Source organism: Limanda limanda, chromosome 19 (genome assembly GCF_963576545.1).
Source record: "Limanda limanda chromosome 19, fLimLim1.1, whole genome shotgun sequence".
In the NCBI taxonomy this organism is placed as follows: Eukaryota; Metazoa; Chordata; class Actinopteri; order Pleuronectiformes; family Pleuronectidae; genus Limanda; species Limanda limanda.
This window is the reverse complement of record NC_083654.1, coordinates 9,756,985-9,784,072: the sequence shown is the minus strand read 5'-3', so window position 1 is coordinate 9,784,072 and position 27,088 is coordinate 9,756,985. Positions and strand designations below refer to the sequence as shown.

Here is a 27,088-nt window from a genome sequence, read left to right as displayed (position 1 = left end):
TCAAGTGAACATTTGTACCACATTTGAAGAAATTCCCTCGATGCGTTTTTGAGACATTGTTTTCACAATAATGAGACTAACAGAAGGACAACCTGAAATCGAAATGCCTCGGTTCACTGGCTGTTGCTGGTGCGGAGGCTTAAAAATAAATAAATCATTAATAAATAAATCATCTTTTACCTGTTGCTCTGGATCAACCACGTCATAAACATCACACTTTCCTTAGAAACTCAATCAGTTTTACATAAATGCAATTTTTAAGAGCTGTGTGCATTACCCCATTTTTTTTGGTGGACAAATCAAACAAAAATTGTCTATTTGGGAAAAATAATACATGAATGAGGAATGCTTTTTTGTGATTTGAGTGAACTGGCCCTTTAAACAACATGTCTATTTAAAATCAGCTCTTTATTATGTTCCAGACCGTGTTGTGTGCAAGCAATGTGAAAAGCCTTTATATGGAAGCAGAGGTCAATATAAGTGTCAACCCAGATCGACTCAGTTTCCTTTATTTCCTTTAAATGTCTCGCTACCATCATAAACAGTTTTCCTCATATGAGGAACAAAGGCAGAAATGAGTCTCGACGGCACTGCTCCCACGGAGAGACGACAACAAGAAGCCCGCAGCCATCTCCGAGGGGCGTTCAGTGATCCAAGCGAATCGGAGACCACCTGGAGGTTCCATTACAGTGCACCGTGGGATACCCACTCCACCCTGAGATGGGAAACTGTTCATGGGTATGTGGATGTGTTTGCATGTGATAGTGTAAATGAGTAAAACAGGCTGAGACAGTGGTCCGTATGTGGGAGAGACGTGTTGAGCGTCTTGCTCAAAAAATACAGAGAATGGTGTGAAGTTTGAATGAGAGTAAAAAACGTGGAAACAATCACTTCATTGTAACTCAGTCAAACGACTCCAATCTCTTCAAGTCCTGCAAATAAATAGCTCTGAGGTACTTCACTAAGTATATACACACACATGGTTTGACACATTTGCATCAGAGGTACTTGTATAAATGAAAATCACTCAAACACTTAAGTGCAGTAAAAACAGAACACGTTGCTATTGTTTGCACTGATTCTCTCTGTTCTAGAGAATTAAAGCAGTAGTTTGACATTTTGAAAAAGTAGGCTTATTTGCTTTCTGGCAAAGTGCTCGAGGTAAAGATATATTCTAAGTGTTAACTTGAAACAGGGAGAAACCACTGGCCTGGATATTTAAAGATATCTCCACCACGGAGATTTTGAATCAAACAGGAGAGAAAACAGCCTATGAGGAGTAATAAAAAAGGAGCTTATGAAATAGAGTAATGAATTATTTAGTATTTACATTTTTAAAAATTGCATGTTTTAAATAAATGTCAGTCAGGTGCTTTGAATAATGGATGGAGACACAGCACAGATGCTTATCTGAGTGATACAGTTTAAAAGAAAATGGCAATGGTTCCACATGCGTTTTCAACCCATCCATTATTAATTCTAAATTAAAACCTCCATTTTTTTCAGTTATTTCGTGTTACTTCAACACTTAAGGCTGTTTACCCTCAAAGCTAAATGGTAATTTTCTGGGAAATGATAAAACACAGTAATGGTTCCATCACATTAGAGCTGTTTTAATCAAATCAGCTTTAAAATAATCAAATCACATAATTCAACCCTCAAATTTGACCACTCCTACTGTATTTCTATTTTATCAATGTATTTGTTCACTATTTACCAAACACAGTGGTGCCATTTTCCCATATAACCCTTGGCAGGAAAGCAAAGAAGTGCATTTCCCAAAATGTCAAACTAAAACATGCTTGCATAGATTAATTGGTGCATTAACATTAAGATGACAATTCTGGGTCAAACTAAACATCACCTATTAATCTGTTTAAGCAGAACCTCATTGGAGGCTGGTAATATGGAATCTGAAGGTATGTAACGTGTCAAAATGTGTCTCATGACAATGAAGGGGACACTGACGCTGGAGATTTGTTGCATGTTTCAGACAGTGAGGAGGACAATGTCTTTAAGTTCTATTGTCTTTTTCAGTCTTCCGGTTTTAAAATGATGAGAAATAAAACATAAAATCAAATCCGTCCACGGAGTCAGCAGATAACTGGAGCGTGGGCGGCTCCCGGAGGTTCTATTGCAGATCAGACACAGGTTGCAGCAGCAGGGATCAGAGGATGAATTCCCTCAGCTGCTCGAGCTCTCACATTTATGTCCACATCGCTGGAATCTCTCTGTTTCTCTCCATTCTTGCCGCTCCCTGTGCGTCCTCCCCCTGAAAACTACAGAAGGAAACAAGAGCCACGAGGACAACCCTGTGGATTCCTGCGATCCGTCGGAGGTTCTACCACCACTTCTCGAAGAGGATCCTGTCTTTCGAGAGCCCGAAGTCCATGAGGGTTTTGGAAATGCCTTCGATCATGGGCGGGGGGCCGCACAGGTAACACAAAGTCCTCTGGGGGTTCACACGGGCCCGCAGCTGCTCCTCTGTGATTCTCCCACCTGCGGAGACACAGTTAACCAAGAGTCACTCCCACGTGGAGATTTGATGGTTTCTGTTCGACGTGATGACACAGATAAATCAACAAAGACAGACTGTGCTGCAATGTGACAGTCACTCAGTCATCCCAGCTAAACAAAGACAAGTATGTGAGTGTGTGGGCTTAACTCACGCTTGATGAATGGCTGGACGCGTGGGTCGGCATCTGGGCTCAGTTGCGTGACGTGGAAGTCGCAGGAGAACTTGTCAGGGAACTCCCGACACACCTCGCTGATGGAGCTCTGGGGACACAGAGGTTCGGTCTGAATGCATTTGTTCCATCCTGACACACTGCAACCCCCCTTCCTTTAAATAGCACGTACATGTGAACAATGTTGAATACATAACTCAGATATTTAAACCAAAGAGAAATCAGCAGAGTAAAAGGGTGAAACGTTTCCCTAAAATCCTCCCACTGAATAGTGTGATGCAGGCGCACCTGGAAGAGCAGCTCGTGGGTGTTCTTGGCGCTGTAGCAGAGGTGAGCCGAGCCGATGTTGTAGTCAACGCTGCCCGAGGATTGGTTGAGACGCTGCAGATCTGCGGCGTGCAACAGGATGGAGTACAGCGGGTTGATCCCGACGCCGCCAGCCACCAGCAGCAAATCCACGGAGGGATCCGAGGGTGTCGGGTCAAAGAAGAAGTCGCCGCCAACACGCATGGCCACCTGGGAGCCCACCTCACACTGAGATGTGGGAGGGAAGAGAAAACATTTCAAATGGAATAGAAAGATGTAGCAAAAGTTCGTGGCTACAGATGGTAAGAAGATGGACACTTGGAGCATTTTTATGAACTCAGCAGCTGAAACCTACATTTTCTGAGACATGAGAAGTCAAATCTACGTGAAAGGACTTTTTTTACTCAAATCTCAGAGGCCATCAGCAATTGTTTGACGACAAATTAGCATCTGGTGGCAACGGCCAATATTTTGGGGCTTTCGTTCATCATTTACAGCCTGAGTAGCAGTTTACTAATTTACTCAAGATGCAGGAGCTCAGAGCTGTTTCTTACGAGCCGTCATCAAAAACTGATGCTCCGAAAATCATGCAGAGCCCAGAGAGGGAAACGTAGTTCATGGTCACACAATGGATTCAAAAAGATACAAGTTACACCGCTATTACATTTTGCATAAATACTTTTTTAATATTTTCTTTTATTTCTTTTAACTTTTATATATCCTGTGCTCTTCTGAGCTTAACTGCATTTTTAAACATCTGCTTCTAAGACAGTTTGCCTTGAGACCTTCCACACGAGCAGTTTCAATCAACTCACTCAAACCCCCTAACTAACCCTTGACAGCAATTACACGAGTGAAACACTTCAGAGGTTATGGGCAAAAAAATGTAAAACTAGAAGCAAAAGGAAAGAATAATTTTTATGGATGAATTACCCAAATATTCGATTAAACTCAGTGCTTCTGCAGGGTCGGACACAAAGGAAAGACATGAAATAAGAAATCTGAAAATAGCATCTGACTTGCAATTTTTCTTCTGATTCTTCACATGTATAACAACCAGTGGTGTGATTATGCAGCATGATTCGTTCTCCAACTATAGCACATCCTCTTCTCACCCCCCCCCCCCCCCCCCACCCGATCCTGTTGCTCTACTCATTTGCTTTCTGCATCTCTTTCTGTAACACTCACACCTTGTAATGACTTCACCTTCCCTCTCACACACAAACTAACAACTGTTATCTTCCTTGTTCATGACCAAATCTACTTCCTGAGAATATTCCAACTCCTGGAAGGAAGCAAACATAACTGCTATGGCAAATCATTTGATCATAAGCATTGATTTACGTCTTTTACATCAAAATCAGCAAGTATACGAAGGTTTAAAAAAACAAATGCATGCAAGTAAACATTCTTTAGACATAAAGCATTTTTCCATGCTGAGTCATGTTTGCTGTCAGAAACGCTCCAGAAACTGACAAGCTCTCTCACTTTGGGTTAGGGTTTCTTGCATTATACAAAGAAAAAAATTACTTTTGCATGTTGCTCCCAGGATGTTAAAAAATAACAATCACTAAAACGTTCAGGGCTATTTACCAGCCGACCCCTACAAGTTTAATGTGGATCATAATGTTTCAACGGAATAGGTGTTCGTTAGTGTCTAGACTTACAATAACTAATAAAAACGAAGAAGAAATAAGAATGGCGGATTGCAGCCGATATAAACCTGTGTCTACTGCAGAGTCATTTGACCGGGGACTGAAAGCTGATTGTATTCATTCCCACTGCAGACAAACGCCAGATGTTAGCAGTTGTTAGTGGGTCTTTTGTCCAGTAAAGGAGGGCTGCAGTAATATTGTGAATTAGCAATGGATTATTTAATAAAATGTTGTCTATATTTCACAATGTGTGAATCCACTCCACTCACCACAGTGTGGACCCAGTGGGCCGGGGGGTGTTTGGTGTATTTTACGGCCAGTTCGATGACGCCTTCCCGCTGCAGCAGACACGGGCTGGAGCACATGGAGAACCCGCCCACCTTCTCCACACCAGGGATGAAGAAATCCACCCTGTACACACAAAGCAGGATCGTCAGCTGAAGATCAAAAATAGTACAATCTGTTAAATTATATAAAAAATATTAACCATCCATACATACAGCACCTTTCTTAACAAACTTCACTGAACGAAAACATTTCAAATTCAAGAAGAAATGAAAGGAATGTCTGTTTACTTTATCATTACATTAAAAAGTCAGACTGTGGATCTGCTCTTATTCAATGTAACTGTATTGTAAAGTATTATATGTATTGTAATGACATGCACATGGTCTTTAAACGTAACTTAAATCCCTTGGTTTAAACCATAAACACACATAATTTGAGCGAGAAAAAAACAGCTGACTTTTCAGATTTCAAAACAATAGTTAAGAGTAGAGTCCAACAATGTGCTGAGCTGAACGTCAACGTGAGAGCGAAGGTGGAGTGGTGACCTTTGACCTACTTTGCACTACAGGTACCAGTGCTTCCAGAAAAGAAGAAGAACAAAGATGGAAAGTTGCCAACTAGTTAGTGTATTCAAAGTGTTCCATTAAGAAGAAGAGTGGACAGAACCCCCCACCCTCACCAAGAGGAAAAGAGCGATGCTAAACACTCAGGCTCATGTTCCACCAACACAATGACCCACTGTTACACCAGAGAGAGACACTGACTCCACAACCCTCAGAGGCATCATAAATATGGATCTGCTCTGAAGACGCATATGTTCCGCCCACCACAGCCTCCTTCTCATTCTCCTCCTCCTCCATCTCCTCTTCTCCCACCTGGAGACCAACTACCAAACGCTACTTTTTTTCAGAAACACTGGAACATAAAAAAATCTCCATCCATTTACATTCATTAGCAGTTGCCGCAGGGCAGCTGCCTGCCAGTTTTATATCTCACCACCGCCCACCTACAGTATGGCTCCATAGATATACTCTGCACATGCAGGGTACACTAATTATCACTAGAAATAAAGACTGGCAGACACAAACTTGGAAAGAAAACTCTGTCTTAATTAAAATAACTTAACTTTGTACTAGTTTCGATCAAAACTTTTATTTGTATAACATGTATTAATTAAAACCTGTCACACACCCTCCAGCACAGCTCTGTTAAACAAATCCTTGTGATATGATGGTCACTTTCATTTCAACACACTATGGAGAATTATTTCACTTAAGATCTGCCTTTAACTATTATGTATTTTATTGTGAATGAACTTGTCTGACAATTACCACAGATACAAATGGAATTGCTAAAAAGGACAAGACAAAAAAACCTAACTGATAAAACATCCCACAGTGTCAGGCATCGATCAAAAACATTGTGTCCGGGATCTTTCAATCAAAGCTTCAGATATTGGTGCTAACCGTCGTATACAACAGTTCAATTCACAAATCTTTGTGGAAACAAGATTTTATCAAGTCAACAACTATTTGGTTTGTCCTTATTCGACAAAAGATTTCGAACCTTCCTTGAGTCGATAAATCCCTTGATGACAAGTTTCTTCATTTTATCCACATCCGCTCTTCATGCTGACTGATTTAACATTAGTAGAAACTGTTCATGGTAAAGTTCAACTCCCGTGTGAGAATATAAATAAAACACAACACTCACACCTTGTGGTGACTGCAAGTAGCACAGGTACAATGATATTAAACAGTGAGCTCAGGTCTGAATATAAATTTCAGTTTCGTGAACAAAGTATTACAATGATAACTTCTGTTTAAAGTTTCACTGCTCAGAGACAAGATTAAAGAGGAAACTGTTGCATTCACGTGATGTCAGCCGAATTGAAAAAACCTGAAAAACCTTTAATTCATGTTTGTGCATTTTCATTCGATATTTACCTTGACTGATAATCTAGTAGTCACACAATCTAAATAGCCTGGATACAAATTGAATTATCATAATGTATTAATTTGTCTTAGGAAGAGAAGTAACAAATTACTTAAACAATACGCATCTAAGCCAGAGGTACGGTTTCATTTCTCCTCATCTGCCTGCAATACCTCAGGCGTCACATGACGTGTGTTCTTCAACCTGACAGAAAATGTTTAACAAGTTGGTGGTAACATCATGAGAGCCTCTACTCACCACTGTCCCGCTTTGAAGCTGAAGTTTGGATGGACGGATATCCTCAAACGTCTCACTGTCTCGGACTCATTTATTATTCCACATACTTGAGCAGGATACAGAGGCTGTTTAGAAATGAATAAGTTGATTGTCAAAGGATGGGTTATATGTGTTTGATGTAGCCGTGTCACAAAATGTCAATTTACAGATACACATATTAATCACAAAATATCCACTTACACTTTGTCTGGTGTTGCTTGCTGTCTTCTCCAGGTGGTCCATTTGTCTTTTGGAGGTCATATTTCTTCTGATAAAGAATGACAGTTTTTGTCAGGTGTCTTGAAAGTCAAATGTTGCCTAAAGAGTTACTAAAAACAGACACTGACAGCCTTGTATAACGAGTGACTCTGAAACAAACCTTTGCCCTCACTGAGCCAACTTAAAGGGCCAGTTCCCCCAAATGACGAAACAACATTTTTTTGTCACTAGCCTCTTGTGCAATCCAGCTTTGTGTAAAGTTTTGCTTTTATGTGTTTAAATAATGGGCTATTGACCTCTGACACTTGGCATCTGCTGCCGCTGCTCTCATACAAATAGAGGTGAGATTTTAAAGAACAGACAAATGACATTTGAAAAACACCTGGGTACTGGGACGACGACAAAAGTTTAAGAGGCTGAAACCTCAAAACATCAGGACTCATAGACAAACAGATTAATAAAACCCAAACTATCTGTGTGACTATTTACTGTGCGTTCATGTGGTGTTGGGATAATTGAAAAAATGGGTGGAAGCAACGACATGTTGGCGAAAGGTTATGTGCACGAGTTGCTGACATCATCACTTGTAAAATAATTAAATCAATCAGCTGTAAGCAGTAGTTTTTATTGTGAACTTTCAAACTGTATGTCCATTTCTCACAACCAGACTTTTAACCAATACAGACGTTTTTAGGATTAACATTATCTGATCCTTCTATCTTTAGTCTTTATGACTATAAAAATATTGGAGGTGTTGGTAAAACGCTCAAAACACATGAATACACCAATTTTGTTTTTCTCCACATTCTGACTCAAAAGCATGTGAATGCACAGTATGTCCTCGATTGAAATATCTACATTTGGGTACAGGGCCTGCAGATATAAACAAATTAAATGTTTCCCCACTGTCCAAGTTTGGAAAGACTTCTGATACTTGCTCTGACGTTAAGAACCGCATGTACTCGCCATTCTCAAGCCCCCCATCGTTAAACTTGCATCCCCCCATGTTCATAAACTAAGTGTCAGGCTGGCTAGAGAGATATGTTTCATATAAAGACTTAACCAGAGACAGACTTACAACCCAGCATGTACCAAAACTACAAATCATTTCCCTTCTGTCTGGAAGAGTAGAGACTTTTTCAAAGCAAACTTTATTGTCCATTCTGCCATATGAACACCACAGAGACCGGATTGTTAAGACACTCAGGTCTGAACCCAAATGTAAACATATCAGTAGATACACAAGTACATATAAGTACACAGTCACAATCCAAATTCTGAAGACAGACACCACCGGTACTTCTCAGGGGAGACTCACCTTGTGGTGGAGCTGGGCTGGACCAGCAGCCGGGAGCAGAGCAGACCTGCGGCGGGACCCGGGAGGCTGAGGCTTCGGGCAGCGGAGGACAACAGACCCGGGACGCTCATCACGACCTGGGTTGGATTCGGGGAGAAGAGCAGAGATCCTCTGACGTTAGCTGACAGCTGTCACTCACCCACACCATAGGTGACTGAACCTTCTAGCTGGAGCCTCAGCTGAGTGAGCGGAGTGGACGTGAAGGCACCACACACCAAACTCCACTGAGTGAGCGGAGTGGACGTGAAGGCACCACACACCAAACTCCACTTACAGAATGATCCAGTGTGTCCGTACATCAACTACATAAGCATCACCTACATAAACTCCTAACTTCACCAGAAACAGTCTCAATAAACATGGATACTACTGGTACTGATCACTGCCACAGCTGAGGGTGAAGAGAACAATGTTTAAAACGCTACACACTAATTATAAAGCGCATCTGTGATTATTTAGTTTGGACAGGATCTCCTCCGTCATGCTGCTGCTGAGGGTTAGCACACTAGCTAACGCTGCTAGCATGTCAAAGCCGGTCTTTGCTGTTGGCCAAACAAACAGCTGCAAACTGTAAACAACGAGTCGTGGCGCTTCGTCTCTCACCGACACAAGATGACGCTGTGTTTCTGTCAAATGTCGCTCATAGTTTCATCCGGTAGCTCCGGTGTAACCTTGGTTATGTTGTGGTTATATGACAGAGGTACGTCTCTTCTTCTGCGACGTTTAGCGGCAGCCTGGCGTCTTCGTCTGCGGAGGGTTTGAGAGTACATGTAGTCTCAGCAGCGCCCTCTCCTGGACGAGGGGCATGTAGCTCCGAGGTCGAAGTTCATTAGCTGATCGATCAGTCAGCATACAGGTAAACATTTCTATAAATTAAATCAAAACTATAAATACAATTCTGTGAAGAAAGTCAAATTTATTCCAAAAAATTCTATATTATTCCGTATTTTTATGTATGTACATTGGCTTGCTTCAGATCTATAGCATCAAACTATTCTCGTAGGATGCAGTGTTATTCAACACAAACTCAAAGCTGCAGATGATGATCTCTCAGCTCTGACCTGAAGATGATTTGAAAATTGAATAGGATGTGATGTTGAGTTAAAAGCTGAAAAGTCTCTGGTCCAACTGGTGCTAATCCTTCCACATCCATTCATTCAGAGTACAAATCACGTCATGTTTGTATCGTGTTTTCTGTTTCCACCTCGTTGTCAACTGCTGCTTTGAGCCCACATTACTTTCCCATTTGTGACCAACTTATCTGAATGAGTGCACATGACTTTGTCAAAATTATGGATTTAGTACATGATCCAAGCTGGAGACAGCTGAGGCTCAGCCATGCACAGAGCGTTCAGACATACTGGTCTGCAGGCCTTCTTCCAAGGATGTTTCCCAACCCTCCATCTGCTTCTGAGGCTCAAATATGAAAACAAAATCTGAGCCCTCCTCCAAACATTTAAAATCCTGAAGACCTGAAGCAAGAAATTAAACTGAACCCGGGAGTTGTTCCAGCCACTCAGTCATGCTGGGTGAAGCTCTGCCTAACACATGTCTGTCTGGAAAGGGTCTGATGATGGATGGTTGAATTACCTTGCTGCCTGCAGCCTCATTGTAACAACATAAACTGCTTGGAACCTGATGAAAGCTGTGCAGCCGACACCGACCCAAAAGCTGCCTCAACAAGCTGGAGCTGCGTCTGCAAACCAGGAAGGAGGTCACCTCTTCAGAGATTATTACTGAGCCTGAAAAACAGAAAGGGAGGGGGGAATTCAACTGTTAATTCTGTAAACTGGCCAAGTTGAGGTAAACACACACACACACACACACACACACACACACACACACACACACACACACACACACACACACACACACACACACACACACACACACAAACACGCACACGCACACGCACACGCACACAGTCCACCACCTTGTAATGTAAAAACAATGCATTTGGCGTCATCTGGTGGTCAAATATCAGAGTGTGTTGTTTGTTGTGAGGAGCAGCCCGAGGCCTCCTGTCAGCTGCTTTCTCTGGGAGTCATCCTGGTCAAATTTTATGTGTGGTGATGTCCGGATTTGTAGTAAAACCCTCCTATTGCACCAAAGAGCAGGGTGTTTTTAAACTGATTCAATTTTCACACATCCTCACTGCTTTAATGGCGGTTAGGCAGGTTACCTTCACAAAGTGTGTTGCTATAGTAGCAGACACGGAGTTTCCATCATTTCTGAGTCAACTAACTGTTCTTTGAAACAGGCCTCAGAACCTGAGAGGCAGCTGTGGCACAGAAGTGGGTCGTCCACTGACGTTCGGAGATTCAATCCCAAGTTCCTCCAGTCGATTCCCAGTTCTTCCTGAAGTGTCGTGCCTCACACTGTGAATGTGTGAATGTGGTTTGTACTGTGAAAAACTTTGAGTGATCGATAAAAACACAGGTTAAACACAATCCTTTTTGCATGTGTTCCCTGTTTCATCTTAGCATGCTGCATGGCTAATCCAGGGAACATCCAGAGTATGGAGCCCAGTTGACCGCAGAGGACGAGGTTTGATGCCCTCCTCACCTGCACCATCCGTATCAGCATTGGTGCAGACATAAGTCAGAAGACGTCTATATAGTAACTTTTTTGTCTTTCGTGTGGAATACAAACCCTGCAAGTCATACTCATATGCAACTGTTTTCAACAGGAACACTAATCCTGTCAAGCTGCCAGCTGGTGATGTGGAATGATCCAGATGGGAGGTCACTCTTTGAAAAGCAAAGCTGAATCGTGGTGCCACAGGCACACCAACCTGTGTCAAAAATCAGTTTATGTATATTATATAATACAGCGAATCTGTTTAATGTTTCTTTTATTATTGCACTCTTCATTTCAGTGTAAACTCAATTGAACACATATTTTTGGTGGGAAATGTTAATGTATTCATTGAAAAATAAATAATTGCAAATAATTGCAGCATCCGGGGTATGTTTCTCAATAAAAAAAATTGTGAATATGAGATTGGCTTGGTTATATTGGCTTCCTCTTTATTTTCACCCAACCTTATGAAACACACTGAACTACCTTAAGAGTTACACCAAATGAGTGCTGGAATAATATATATATATATATATATATATATATTGTAACCCTCTAGCTTTCAGATCCAGTGTTTAGCTGAGATCGAGGCTTCAAAACAGGTCTTGTGATAGTGTTTCCTTAATATAATATAATTATATCTCAGCATTGGTAAATATTAAAATGAGAATGACCATTTTTTTTAATGAGGATATTGCACCAGGTTAGTTTCAGTTTAATAGTTAGGGTTTAAGATTAGGCACCTGGTGGTTTATGTGACCAGACCTGTGGGTGTGCACTTGCTGTATTTTATGTGTGTGTGGCCGTCTTTCATGAGAAAAGCACTTAAGAGAAACACCACAACAAATACAAAGGAAATAACCAGTAAGTGTTGGATTCCTTTCTGCATTCCTGAAGGTTTCCTCTTGAACGTCTGCAGGGCTAATGACACACTGAGGTCTGACGGCGACTTTAAACTGCATCAGACTCACAGTTTAATAACAGCACAGGGAGAAGAATGTGCCAAACAATACGATCAACGAATCAACCACACAATGCGAGACATGAAACTAATTCCAGTCACAGCAGTACAAGTCGGCCCGCTCCACCCAAAACACAGAGGACAAGTTGTCAAGAGCAGTTCTTCTTTTATTTCTGTCAGTATTTGTTTATGTTTCTTTGAGAGGACTAGTAAACCAGGTGGATCTATACATGTCTTTACTATCCTTTAATACACTATAGGCACTCATTCACTTTAAGAGATTTTATTTTTCTGTGTGTGTGTGTGTGTGTGTGTGTGTGTGTGTGTGTGTGTGTGTGTGTGTGTGTGTGTGTGTGTGTGTGTGTGTGTGTGTGCGAGCTGACTCCACCAGTCCAACTGGCTGCCTTCCTGCTCTCTTTTTCCCAGGGTTGAGCACGCCTTGGTTCAACCTGTTGTTCAATGCGGTGCACGGACCAAAAAAGATTTTCAGGTTTATCCTTTCACAAAGACGTGCCAAACTCATACGCACACCTGGCACATGCGTGAGCCATTGGCTCTTCCGTCATCACACGCAAAGAGGCAAATGCGTAGACAGAAGGATCGTGTTCGTCTGAGTCAACATAAATATGTACACACGGCTGAATGTATCACTTTTGTGCATTCGGTGGGTCAAAATTGTTGTCTACCTGTGACCTTGGTAATAAGGAAAGTGATAATGGACAAACCTCTTCTCACAATCAATAGCAATTTGACAGTTTTACCTGATAAGATCAAACAATAAGCTTAAAGTAAACAAATTCAATCGAAACATACAGTACTTTTACCATGAAACTAGAAGGGCATGCAGAGAGCTCAACATCACTTTAAGAATACACATTTAAATTCACCAGATCTGCAACGTTTTATCCAACCACTTATCCAGATATGTACCAAATTTTAATGTGTTCTTTCTTTACCCAAACCACATCCTTCCACCCAATTTCGTGGTAATCTGTCCAGTAATTCTGATAAATACCAGACAAACAAACAAACAAACAGAAACCATGATCTACTCAGTGGAGCTCATTGTACCTGACAGCTCAATCAAAAGTGTCAGGTACTACTGCACCTTAGAGAAGGAAGTTTGTATTTCAGCTCAACCTTTCAAGTGTCTGAAGGTAAATAACACACTGCGGTTGTCAGGGAGAAAAAGAAAGCGTTGATTCAGGTAGCTTCTCGTGACAGAATGTCAACCATTTCCCAGACAGAGACAGATGCTGGTGGAGGGAAACACCTTGTGTAAAAAAACAGTTTCAATATCTCTTGACATGTCATTTCGTTTTCTGCACACATGCCCATCATACCTCTCTGTATCATTGGGCAAATATCCAGATTTCACCCTGAGGAAAACTTCAGATCAATGATAGATCGTATGTGTTCTCTGGGTGGAGAGAGACTCATGTTTACACTGTAGTACAAGTCTCTATATCTCAGGAGAGGATCTCGATATCTGATGTTGTCTTTATCCGACGTGGCTGAAGTTCACAATCAACTCTCAGTGAGACTGCCTGTGGTGTTGTGGAGAGGAAAGATGACATGTAGAGATATGGGACTGAGAAGTGGAGAGGTGATGTAACAAGAATAACATTAATCCATCACCCCATGAATCCATGAATCCATGAATCCATGAATCCATGAATCCATGAATCCATGAATCCATGAATCCATGAATCCATGAATCTATCTATCCATGAATCCGTCAATCCATCAATCCATCAATCCATCAATCCATCAATCCATCAATCCATCAATCCATCAATCCATCAATCCATCAATCCATCAATCTATCTTTATATCTATCTATCTATCTATCTATCTATCTATCTATCTATCTATCTATCTATCTATCTATCTATCTATCTATCTATCTATCTATCTATCTATCTATCTATCTATCTATCTATCTATCTATCTATCTATCTATCTATCTATCTATCTATCTATCTATCTATCTATCTATCTATCTATCTATCTATCTATCTATCTATCTATCTATCTATCTATCTATCTATCTATCTATCTATCTATCTATCTATCTATCTATCTATCTATCTATCTATCTATCTATCTATCTATCTATCTATCTATCTATCTATCTATCTATCTATCTATCTATCTATCTATCTATCTATCTATCTATCTATCTATCTATCTATCTATCTATCTATCTATCTATCTATCTATCTATCTATCTATCTGTCTATCTATCTGCCTTGCACTAGCGTACAGTGTGTTACATTATCATAGTGCATTTAGTGTGTAGTATGGGTCTCTAATACACACACACACACACACACACACACACACACACACACACACACACACACACACAAACACACACACACACACACACACACACACACACACACACACACACACACACACATACACACACTATACTCAAATGTCTTCCAGTACCTATATTGAACATGACACATACTATTATTATTTATTATTGTAATGTTGAGGAGCCGTTGAGGAGTTTCAATCTCTTTTTAATCTCAACTGCAAATATCACGAGATGTAACAATAACCGCATCTAAACTGTGTTTTATAAATAAAGTTGCCATACCTATACATTATCATTTTGTTTGTCATTACACAATATGCATGTACTTTAATATTAAACTGTGTGTGAACTTACTCTTGAGTTTGTGCAGAGTGAGATAATGACTCCGCAGAGTTTCGACTGTGATGGGTGATGATAGCAGAGGGAGTCCCTCAGGTATTCAGGCCACCCTCCGCTGACTGAAGGAGCGGGAGAGAGAGAGAGGGAGAGAGAGATGGTGCACATTCCTGTTGCCACAACGACAGCTTTCACTGTAAATTTCAGAGGAAGCAAACACAAGGCGATTCCAGATTCCTCCCTCCCCTCTGAGCGTCTGTGTGTATCGACTCGGCTGCTCTGCCCACACTAGGTCTTCCCTGTTGGCACAGACACACACAGAAACCATTTGACCAGGGATTACACAGTCACACCAGGAGAAACCGATTCTCATCATCTCTGGCAGATGAAATATCCTCACTCTCGAGGATCCAATGACATTTCGAAACTTGGCTTTTACACAAAAGAAAGATTAAGAAAGAAAAGATTATTCCAACCCTGTGCTAACGTGATTACTATAGACCTCAGCTGTAAATTAAGACGTGATCTGGATTTTAAGTATGGATATGGAGATTGAAACTTTTGCTCTTCTCCTCCAGAAATGTCTCTAAAATATGTAACGTACATGGTAAACACCTGACTGATGTTTTATGGATGTACCTTAAGTTTTTATAACTTAGATTTTGCAAGTTCTAAGTATATTTTATATGTTGATTTAGTTATAAGGCCTTGTTCAAAATGTAATGAAAACTCTTTGTTGGTACCCTTTTGAACGGTTTTAAATTTAACAGATTGGTACTTACAGATGGCCTAGTTTTTTAATACAAGGCATGAAAATGAATTACACAAAAACAAAACCGTACCACATACAAACAACTTAATACAAATGTGGTATGTGTACTGTGCAACATGTGTCTTCATGGTGGTCACTAAACTGGATTGCATTACAAATTTGAAAAAAAATGCATTAAAGTGGTGAAATAATTATGCAAAAAATACTAAATTATAAGTTCTGTTATTACAATACACTATCAGCACAATGCTCATAAAGTATCATGAAGTATCAACAGAAATTATATATTTCATATGGTCATCATGGAGTAAGAGATTCAATATTCCCCTGAAATGTCGTGACGTAAAAGCATTAAGTCACATGAAATGACCACGACAAAATAAATATTGACATAAAATAAACTAATGACATCTTATTGATAAGCAAGTAACTTTTGTGACATACTTTTTTCCTCTTTATAACTGATCTATTCATCATTAGTTGATGAACATGTTACATATCTGTTACACATTTTCTAAATTTATAATCCTAACTCAGTTTTGGATGTGTAATAACATTTCTGATTATGTTGCATGTGCATGAACCAAAGCACATCTGGGTCATGAGTGACTGATGTGTCTCAGTCATGTGTAATTATTTACAGCCAGGGAGTCAGACAGAAAGGAAACCTACATGAAACCGTAGAGAAACTAACACTGAAGTCAGAGTGGGGCTTACACTGTGCAAGTTCTGAGGACAAGGAAGGAAGCATCATGAGACCGGTACCCCAGCAGGCTACATAGGCGCCAGGCCAAACTGCTTCTCCTCTCATAATGTTAGCTTACAACAACAATAATAATAACAATAACGACAATTGCACGTCTGGTGCAGAAAGGTCATTTCAACACACTCCTGACTTCCTCCTGGGCTGCGTCCCCTTCGAACACTAAGCAATTCCAACACTTATCACCGAACAGACTGCTCAGTGCAACCTGTTTCTGGTCAGTGGTTATTAATAAATACCATAAACACCACTGAATAAACACCTCCACTCCTTTGCACGGCAAGTCACTGAAGCCTAAACTGCAGGGCGTCCTAAATTTCTGGATAATTTTGCGTCCTGGCCTGGGTTGGGTTCAACTCTTACAAAGGGCCCTGATACTGAAGAGGCGCGCACTCCCAGGGGTTTGGTTGCCACGCAACGGCAAGCCCCGCCCACCATCGCAAGTGCAGCTCTACCTGATCGGGTTCCCACGTGACAGATTCTTGCGGCTCGTCCAATCAGGAGTGACGACAGGTGCTCGGTGCTCGGAGAGTTTCGGAGGCGGAAACCTGCTGGTTCAGTACTTTGACGCCGCTCCTTATAAATGTGTCAATTCATGAGAGCTTCTCTGGAGGGTGGCCGAGGAAGAGAGGGAATTGTTTCCTGAGTTGAGGAGGAGAAGGAAGAATTAAACGCGTTGACAGGTGGGAGATGAGTGTGGTCCGGACGCCTGGCCCGTGCGTAAAATGGATCCTGCTGCGACGCGCTGAGCGGCTGCTGGCACAGTCGGTGTGAGGGCTTCACCACAAGAAGAAGAAGAAGACATCAAATTGTCCTGTGGATTTAAATCCGAACACATTGATAAATTGATATCCAACTTCTTTTAAAGGGTCCACACCACCTGTTGTGGCCAAGGTAAGGCTTCATGAGATTTTTCTTTGCGCATTTGCATTGTTCACTTGTGAATCACAGCCTGTGTCTGTTCTCCTGTTCTCACGACTCATTAAACCAGTTTTACAGAAAAGTTAAATAGAGTTACACAGGTTATTCATAGGATCAGTTGGTCCAAAAAAAAAAGCTGCCTGACCAGTGGAGGATGGAGGTGAGGCAGGTGCAAATAAATTAGGATATGACAGAACCCGAAAAACAAATCATTTTTTCATCAATCCAGAGAAGGCCATGTGTCAGCCATGTTTTATAGATAGGCTAATTCTCAGACCATATTATTAGTTTTAAAAACATACATTTGAGATTAAGAGAGTGTGAGATGTGAGAGAGGGGGGTATTAAATCAGTTCAGAGCATGTAAACAAGTGGTGTCCTCTCAGCAAAACATTGACTTTATTGCAGAGAACATCTGAATACTGAAAACTTGTGCTTCCTGTTCCAGTTTCCAACCTCCAGTCAAAGATGACGGAGAGAACCCCATGGTGGAAGGCATTCCTGACAAAGAAAAAGCCAAGTGGCCCCAAGGATGCAAGTGCGCCACACGTCTTCGACCCAGACTTTGACCCCTTTGCACAAAAAGATGGCTCCACAGGGGCCTCCAAGACCACCGGCGACCTGTCCCAGCAGGACTCAGGCAAGAACTCCAGCATGCTCAGTGACGACACCTACGACGACTCCCGCCTGGAATCCGTCTTCAACGAGCAGACGTGTCGCAGGAACATGAAGGTGTCCCGCTCGGGTCGGTTCAAGGAGAAGAGGAGGGTGCGCTCCAGCCTTCCCATACAGGAGAAAGAGACACAAGAGCATGCGGCGTCAGGGAGAGAGGAAAAACGGTGACGGGGAGGAAAATGATAGAGAGAGAGAGAGAGACTCCTTTGCAAAGATGCTTGAGGAGAAGGAGAAGGATCTGAGAACGTGAAGATGCTTGAGGCATTCCAAGATGTCTGCTATGTGTTGGTGATGAAGGAGAAGACGGGCATTCAGCTTTTAAACCAATACTGCAGGAGTTAGGTTATGTTGTTAGAGAAATAATGAAGATTTGATGAAGGACTTGTGCCAGAGGGACACAGAAACAAAAACACGTGACATGATTGTATTTGTTATGATGGTCACTGAACCATTTTTTGCCAACGATATCCCATTATTCCCCAAAATGAAGAGGTGCAGTAGTAATGCAGTGAGCACTTAACGTCCCACAGAGTCTCTGATTCTATCAGGGACACTGTCGTCATTACAGGGAAACTCATAAAACGACCTGCAACAAGCACAATCATCAAACGTGATTTAGTAATGAAGTGTGATATGCTCCGAGAAAATGTTGTTTTATAAGATGTTTACATTATTTTGTGTGATAAAAATAATATATGTTTGACAATGAAGGATAAGTATAATGCTCCCTTTCTACCGTGCTTTTACCAAAACATGATGATTCCAAAGGGTTTAGAAGGATTTTTATGAAGGTGTAACAGGATCTTTTTTTTATGATCAACTAATGTAAGAAATGCACATTGCCGCAGCCAAATGCATCAAATATTTTTAAATGAAGGATGATATCCAGCGTGTTTTTATAACATAATGAGCTCTAATCAAAGTTACCGACATTGAAGTCATGTTGTGTACAGCTGAAGGAGAAAATGCCACAAAGCTACTGAAGTATGATCCAGAAACTGACATAGTTTGCTTCACAGGACGACTGTATTCTGGATCGCCTGCGAAATAAATCGGGTCACAGCTACAATCAGTTGTATCAGTGTGTGTTTGTGCTTATGAGCTTGCGACCTGCTATTTAATGTGTCAACTAAGGTGTTTATGTTGTCCTCCTTTAGAAAACTGACACATCAATTACATAAAAACTGATGAAAATCTTCACTCAAGACAAAGCATGAGCCCAAATGTGCAAGACTTGATATTCACCAGCATTCCTTCGCTGATCGTCACTCATGTAGAGCGAGAATAAATTTGGCCTCACGTGTTATTAGTATATTGTCTGATACAAATAGTGCTATTTTTGTATACATATTGTGTGCAGTGTGTGTCATAGACAGGCCTACAGCATACAAGACTGATCTGTCACTTCAAGGGAGGAGCACGCCTGTGTCACCGCATTCCTTCGTCACAGTTATGGTTTGAGGTGTGTGAGCGTGTACGTGTGTGTTTACGCAAGCGGGGTTAGGACTGATGCACACCTCGGAAGTCACAATATCATTTGTTGGATTTCCTGGACTGCTGCGGCTCATTAATCATGGTGCAATGAGGCCATAAAATCAGGGCGAATTGTAGTGACACGTTTAACCACAAGGGGGCGCGATTGTGCCACCATGGAGCCAGAGAGTGGAGTTGAGTTGGAGTGAAATGAATCCGATGCTGGGAAAGAAAAAAAAAAACACCATGTTAGATGTTATCACGTCACCATGTCCTCAAGCAGCTCTCACAGGGGAACATTGTTCATTCTGCTCCACAGGTGTGATTCAAGGTGAGGAGGAAAAGATTCCTGCAACTTCAGCTCTCTCTCTCTCTCTCTCTCTCTCTCTCTCTCTCTCTCTCTCTCTCTCTCTCTCTGTCTCTCTCTCCCCTCTCTCTCTCATTGGTCCAGTGTTATACAGTGTGGGCTGGTTCTGGTGGGTATAAGGTGTGGCCTCGTACTGGTTGTGCGCCTCCTGCCCAGGGGAATAAACCAGTATACAGCCCGAGCTATAAAGAGTATATTGTGCACAGCCGTTGCATGTTACAAGTTGCATGTTGCATGTTGTCTGCCATGTGCACACAGGCTTTCTGAGCATGTTGTGAAATGAGTTCAGCAGCTCCTCGTGGTTTCGTTACTGGAGACGCGGTGTCCTGTGACTAAAAATAACTTGGGAACTGTCATTGGCCCGAAGTGAGGAGCGCACCATGGAGACTGGGAAGCTCTGAAGCTCTGCTCCCTGCAAACAGGTGGATTACTGCTCATTTCTGAAGGTAAGACACACTTCACCATCACTAATTGATCCAATTTAGTCCATGGATGACAGGTAGTTAAACACTATCATAATACAACTCTTGTTTCTGAGGTTTTATAGTAAATGAGTCAAATTGGTGGATTTACGCAGGAGCAAACAAAGAGATTCATAATGGATTAATTTCAAGATCATTTTTTGATCAAGTTGGATTGTTTAATACAGGTTTTGTTTGGTTGACTACTGGATCCTACACACCCCACTGCTGAGACATAAACAAACAATAGGATAAGGTTTGGGGATAAAGATCTCAGCTCTGCATAACAGAAAATGTTAAAAACTTGACAGGCTGAGCCAAAAGTGCTGTCAACACCAGTCACAGATACAGAGCAGATGGAAATCCCCATGTATTTAAATAGGATTTTCAGCTGGTTAATTGATCATATTCTCTCCATCAACTCCTATTGTAAAGATCCTGGGGTTCACTGTTGTCATGTGAGCAACCTTCCTACAACTAAAAGTGTGAAACCCCCCTGATAAAGTTGTAACAGCTGCATCTTCCAGCTGCCTGTCTGCATGTGTCACTTTGGATCCTCACGGCTTCCGGGTGAACCAGACGTATTTTAGGTCGGTGAAAACAACTGGTGTGACAGAGGTGCATTTCCAGTGAGGCCCACCTGCTCTGCATGACACAGATATGAAGATAGAAATAGCAGCGGAGGACAGCGCGCCAGTTGCAGAAGGGGAAGAACACAACACGTGAACTTTACACAAGTAGATAACGACGAGGGACAGATACACAGAGATTCAACAAACTCACCCTCTGCTCTGTGTTTGATTAAACTGGGGGATCATGAGGAGATTCCTCAGAGAGCTGAATGTCCACAAACATGGGATTGTTTTCAGCCTTCCAGCCGAGGCAGAGAACGAGTCGAGAATTTATGATGTCAAGGGGGTGGGTGGGGGTCTCAGTGACTGTCAGTGGGGATCATTTACCAGCCGAGTTGCCAACTATGCAGGGAGATTGAAACGTGTTGACATATCCCTGGAAAGCCATCGTGGTGGTGCTTATAACCATGTTGCACCTGAAGGAATCCTACACATAAGCTGGAGAACCTAACAGTGTGTTTTGTGCGCCGCGTCATGTTCCTGTGGCGTTTCCCTTAACATGTTTTCCACTCAGTTGCTGCAGAGAAGGCCTTTTGTCAGTGAGCGACCCGAGGGTCTAATTTACTTCGTCGCACAACCCTCACCATTGTTCCTTCCTCCAAAGTCCCTCCACAGAGCATTGTGGGAAGAAGATGAGGAGGACATGGGCTCGGGGAGGGTGTGTGTGTGTCAGATTTCTCTGGGAAGGAAGGAGCGCTCGCTGTTTCCTGTTTTTTCGCGGTCCTGCAGTGGAGAAAGCACTTCCTGTTGAAGAAGCGGAGGATAGGAGGAGGTCAGCGGGGTCGACCCTTCACACAGTGGCAGCTTCTGACCTGAGCAATCCTAGAAGCTGGTCCAGTGGCTGTGGAGCATGCACATAGGATGGTGACTGTGTTTTTCACTGTCCTCTGCAGGTATATCTGAGGCCCCCGGCATGCCAGCACCCCCTCCTCCCCCTCCGCCTCCCCCGGCACCACCTCCACCCCCACCGCCACCTGCCAGCGCCGGACCGCCACAGGTACAACTGTCTCCTTTTTTTTCAAACTTTACAGTGTAAACCCTCACCTTCTCAGTGACCATCAACCAAATACCTGGAGGTTATTTGCATTATTAATTGAGGTACAGACACACACGCACGCACACACACACACACACACACACACACACACACACACACACACACACACACACACACACACTCAGCAGACAGCAGACTCTCAATAGCAGCAGAGTGTTATGTTTCCACAGCGGCCTCCTGTTAAATGAGCTCCTGCTTCGGGGCCACGCTCCGGACACACAATTTAAAAGTTTCTAATCTAAAGTCACAATGATGTGTATGAGACAAACACTCACCTGAGACCTGATATCCTCTGCCCTCCTCTTTCTCTTCTTCTGTCATTTCTCCAGTGTCTCCCTCTTTCTTATCCCTCTCTTTGTTTAATGCTTTCAATGCACACAACGGCGTTTTTAGTTTGTTTGAAGAGTATACCAACAACATGTGAAACCATGGTTGGCAGGATGGTACAGTGGTTGGCGCTCGCACTTAGAAGGTTCCGGGTTCGAGTCCCAGTTATTTGAGTCATTTTAGATTGACTGCAGGTGTAAATTTGAGTCCAGGGTGCACCTCTCGCCCAACATCAGATTGGATAACCTCCACCCACGACCCTCAAAATGAAAAGGGATATAGATAATTGGAAGGATGGATGCCAAAGCATGAGCAGCACAGTTAAATATCAGATGATTCAAGTTCAATTATAGTGATTGTATAGCTCAGTGAAAACAATGATAAGTTACCGTGTTTGAGAAGTTTTTGCATTTATTTATACTGGTTTTGTTTGTTTTCTGTTTTGAGTAATTTTCACCACCTTATTTCTTATAATGTATTTATTGTTGCTACGCACTATGAATTGTTATGAAAAGGCTCTTCTTCTTCTTCTTCTTCTTGTTCTTCTTCTTATACACCGCGTTCCACATATTATGCAGATTAACTTTGCTCAGATTTTCCTAAATAGTAATGCAAATCCAGTCAGTATAATTTTCAAGTCATCAACTGTTAGAGTATAATTCAAATTTTATTGAACAAACCTCCCAATGATAACAGTATTTTTTTCAAAAATAAAAAACTCAAAATGCAGTGTTCCAAATTATTATGCAGAGTTTCTGAGTTTCTGAGTTTCAAGATATTATATAGGTTGTAAAGAACTAAAAATTGTCATTTGTTGAATTTGCAGAATTAAGAGGTCATATTTACTGAAATCAAAAAAAGTTTTGATCAAAAACATCTTCACAGGTCAAGTTACATGTCAACATAGGACCCCTTCTTTGATATCACCTTCACAATTCTTGCATCCATTGAACTTGTGAGTTCTTTGATAGTTTCTGCTTTAATGTCTTTGCAGGATGCCATAATAGCCTCCCAGAGCACCTGCTTGGATGTGAACTGCCTTCCACCCACATAGATATTTTGCTTGATGATGCTCCAAAGGTTCTCAATATGGTTAAGGTCAGGGGAAGATGGGGGCCACACCATGAGTTTCTCTCCTTTTATGCCAATAGCAGCCAATGCCCCAGAGGTATTCCTTGCAGCATGAGATGGTGCATTGTCATGTATGAATATGATTTTGCTTCGGAAGGCACGGTTCTTCTTTTTGTACCACGGTAGAAAGTGGTCAGTCAGAAACTCTACGTACTTTGCCAAGGTCATTTTCACACCGTCAGGGACCCTGGCCCAAAACATGACTCCGCCACCTCCTTGTTGATGTCTCAGCCTTGTTGGGACATGGTGGCCATTCATGTAGCCCTGAGCCCACTGCAACCTTTTTTGCTTGTGAGCTTGGTTTAGAGCAGGGGTCACCAACCTTTTTTAGACTGAGAGCTACTTCGAAGGTACTGAGTAGTACGAAGGGCTACTTGTTTCCAGTGGTGGGAAGTAACAAAGTAGAAATACTTCGTTACTGTACTTAAGTAGATTTTTCACATATCTGTACTTTACTTGAGTATTTAATTTCCTGACCACTTTTAACTCGCTACATTTGGGCACAAATATCTGTACTTTCTACTTCTTACATTCTCAAACCTGGCTCGTTACTTGAGCAGCGGAGGATGGCGCAACGTGCAGCTTTACGCACGGCGCACCTCTCTCTCGCTCTCTCGCTCCTGCAGGAGCTCGGTTCAGTCTTTATTAGTAGGGCCCAAGCACTGACAGGCACTGACAGGCACTGACAGACGTGAGGCCCTATTGAAATTGTAAGGATTATTATTCAGGCAAATGAATTTGGTTTTTGAGGGCTTTTATTAGGTGATTTTACATAATTTTTTTGAAGGTATACCTTTTTCGATTCACATTCGTTTTCCCTTTCCTGCTTTGTGTCTGCACATAAATACATAGCTCAAAGCAGCAAGTGGTTAACTTTTCTTAAAGAAAATATTGGAAGTATTTGGTTTAAACAAAAACTGTTGGTAAATAGATTATCATTGGTTGGCCGTGTCTACTTAGTCTTACACTTCCACAAAACAAACAGATTTAAAACAAGTCGAGATGGAAAAACAAACAACACAACCAATTATATATTCAAACGCAAAAACAACTTTCAGCCAACACAACCAAAAACAAACACTGTGTCGTGGACTACTGCATATTCACGCACACAATTCAGGTTTTTTAATGGACCATGCCAAATGGAACCCTGGGTAATCAGGCCCAGTTTTCCACTCACTATAATGCCAATATAATTTTTGCAAAGATATTATATATCTATATATTGCCAATTCCAATCCTTAGTCGCCCTTTGTGCTGACTCAACACAACTTAGAAGCTGTTGAGTCTTTATATATATATTGTACAAACTGGCTAATGTGTACAACTTCAAGCAGGGTTGTGTCTTCACTTTGTCGTCCCTACAGGCAAGATACCCTACAGGTGTATTGTCACCCTGTTTCAAACAAATGCAAACACAAACACAGGCCCATCCAATGAAGATAGTCTAATGATAAATAAACAGGCTTACATGTAGATGTGTGGACAAGCTGGCGGGCAGGATTACAGGCAGGTAAACATCCAGGCAGTTACAAAATACAGCTAATAGACACAAAAGGTTCATTTGGTCTATTAGTGGCAGGTCTAGTGTTCTTAGGTAGAATCAAGAGGCACTTGTTTATTCTGTTGTGTTGATTCTTTGTTGTCTCTAGAAGTTCAGATGCACTTGTCCAATACTTTTTTAACCTCAGCATCTCGGGTTCAAAATTTGTAAAATTATACAATATAAAGTGTTGTTATAATTTTTCAGTCAGTTGAAATAAATCCTGAACTGACCAATTTTGGGTTGTTTTGTGTCTGTATAGGCCTACTATAAAAAGCACTTAGCATTTTTACTTTTGATACTTAAGTACATTTCAACACCAGATACTTTTGATACTTAAGTACATTTAATATGAGCAACTCTAAGACTTTTACTCAAGTCATTTTCTGACAGGTGACTTTTACTTTTACCGGAGTAACTTTCAAGTAAGATATCTGTACTTTTACTCAAGTATGGCTTTCAAGTACTTTATACACCACTGCTTGTTTGATACAAACGTCCTGAATAACAGAGTTGCACAGATCACCTTTTAATATTATTAATAATATATGTGAAGAGACTGTCTGATCAAGTTAATGTTAATTATTCCTCGAAATAATTATTAACAATGATTTCCACAACAATGATTGTAGGAAACAGATATATTAATACATGCAACATTTATTTCTGTTAAACTGTTTCAACTTTGCTTAAATTCAACTTAATTGAAGTACTTTTGGTCACATTTATCACTCCATGCCTCCATCAGTCTGTTCTTTTTCAAAAGTAGATAAAAAATAACCAAATAACCACTTATAAGCACTTTGTTACAAGATGATAAAGCTCAACCAAAAATAACACATGCATTTGACTGGGGTGTAATGTTTCTAAGTGTCTTCTTCATTTTTTGGGTCTCATACTGTCAGCTGCCAGAGTCAGACCTAAAATCCATACAAGTCTCTCCTCATGTCCTCCTTCATTCACTGTGAACCCAAGAGCAAGACAGGCTTCATCTTACTTTCTTTTCAACTTGGTGACATTTATGACTACATACCTCCATCAGTCTGTACTAAAAAATAGAGAAAAAATTAATTCAATTAAAATCACTTTGTCTCAAGGATGATAAAGCTCAACCAAAAAGAACACATGCATGTAACAGGGTGTAATGTTTCTTAGTGTCTTCTTAATTTGTTTGGTCTCATAGAGTTTTCAGACATAAAATAAACACTAGTCTCTCCTCATGTCCATTGACATTGACTGTAAACCCAAGAGCAAGACAGGTTTCATCGTACTTTCTTTTCAACTTGGTTATTGAACACTGTCTCTTGTTTGTCCCTGACCGGCTGCTTCACGTGAACGATGCTCTCCACTGTGTGTGTCTCTGAGTGAGTGGGTGGGGGAGGGGCGGAGCCCCGGGGCCTGAGTGTGTGCGCGACGTGCACAACACTGCACAGGGAGCCGCTGCAGAGGGGCTGAAGCCGCGGGCTGCTGACCACTGGCTACGGCGAAAGAGCGATTTGTTTACTGCTCCGCCGTTAAAGAGATGCAGACGTCAGAACATTAGTTCGGCTCCACACACACACAACACACACACACACACACACACACACACACACACACACACACACACACACACACACACACACACACACACACACACACACACACACACACACACACACACACACACACACACACACACACACACACACACACACACACACCACACACACACACACACACACACACACACACACACACACACACACACACACACACACACACACACACACACAACACACACACACGCCCCCTCCCGGACGCGCGCCTTAGCTGTTTGAGAATCACTGGCATAGAGTGAGATGGCGGTTTGACTATTTTTTAAATTTCAAATTTAATTATTTTTTCTTTTTTTTTAATTTTTTTTTTTAATTTTCTTTTTTTTTTTTTTTTAATTTAGAGCATGCCTTGCGGGCGACTCGCGGGGTCCCTGCGGGCGACCAGGTGCCCGCGGGCACCGTGTTGGTGACCCCTGGTTTAGAGGAACGAATAACAGGTT

At 41.6% G+C, this 27,088-nt stretch overlaps 2 protein-coding genes across 3 annotated transcripts; one reads left to right on the top strand and one right to left on the bottom strand.

The window, feature by feature from the left end:
• Nucleotides 1-491: 491 nt before the first annotated feature.
• Nucleotides 492-9,428, bottom strand: oxnad1 (oxidoreductase NAD-binding domain containing 1). 2 transcript variants are annotated; one of them, XM_061092715.1, is made up of 8 exons: nt 9,327-9,428; nt 8,685-8,800; nt 7,349-7,415; nt 7,130-7,233; nt 4,918-5,059; nt 2,976-3,221; nt 2,670-2,778; nt 492-2,499 (listed from the first exon to the last, which is right to left on the bottom strand). In XM_061092715.1, exons 2-8 carry the CDS (start codon nt 8,792-8,794, stop codon nt 2,342-2,344), a joined length of 936 nt encoding a protein of 311 aa, XP_060948698.1. In that variant the 5' UTR covers nt 8,795-8,800; nt 9,327-9,428; the 3' UTR covers nt 492-2,341. The 2 variants fall into 2 exon arrangements, with proteins under 2 accessions (XP_060948698.1, XP_060948699.1); XM_061092716.1 differs by lacking the exon at nt 9,327-9,428 and having other exon boundaries at nt 8,685-8,862.
• An 8,424-nt stretch (nt 9,429-17,852) lies between these two features.
• Nucleotides 17,853-18,353, top strand: LOC133025516 (proline-rich protein 15-like protein). The gene has a single exon (XM_061092190.1). It carries the CDS (start codon nt 17,853-17,855, stop codon nt 18,225-18,227), a length of 375 nt encoding a protein of 124 aa, XP_060948173.1. The 3' UTR covers nt 18,228-18,353.
• The last annotated feature ends 8,735 nt before the right edge of the window (nt 18,354-27,088 follow it).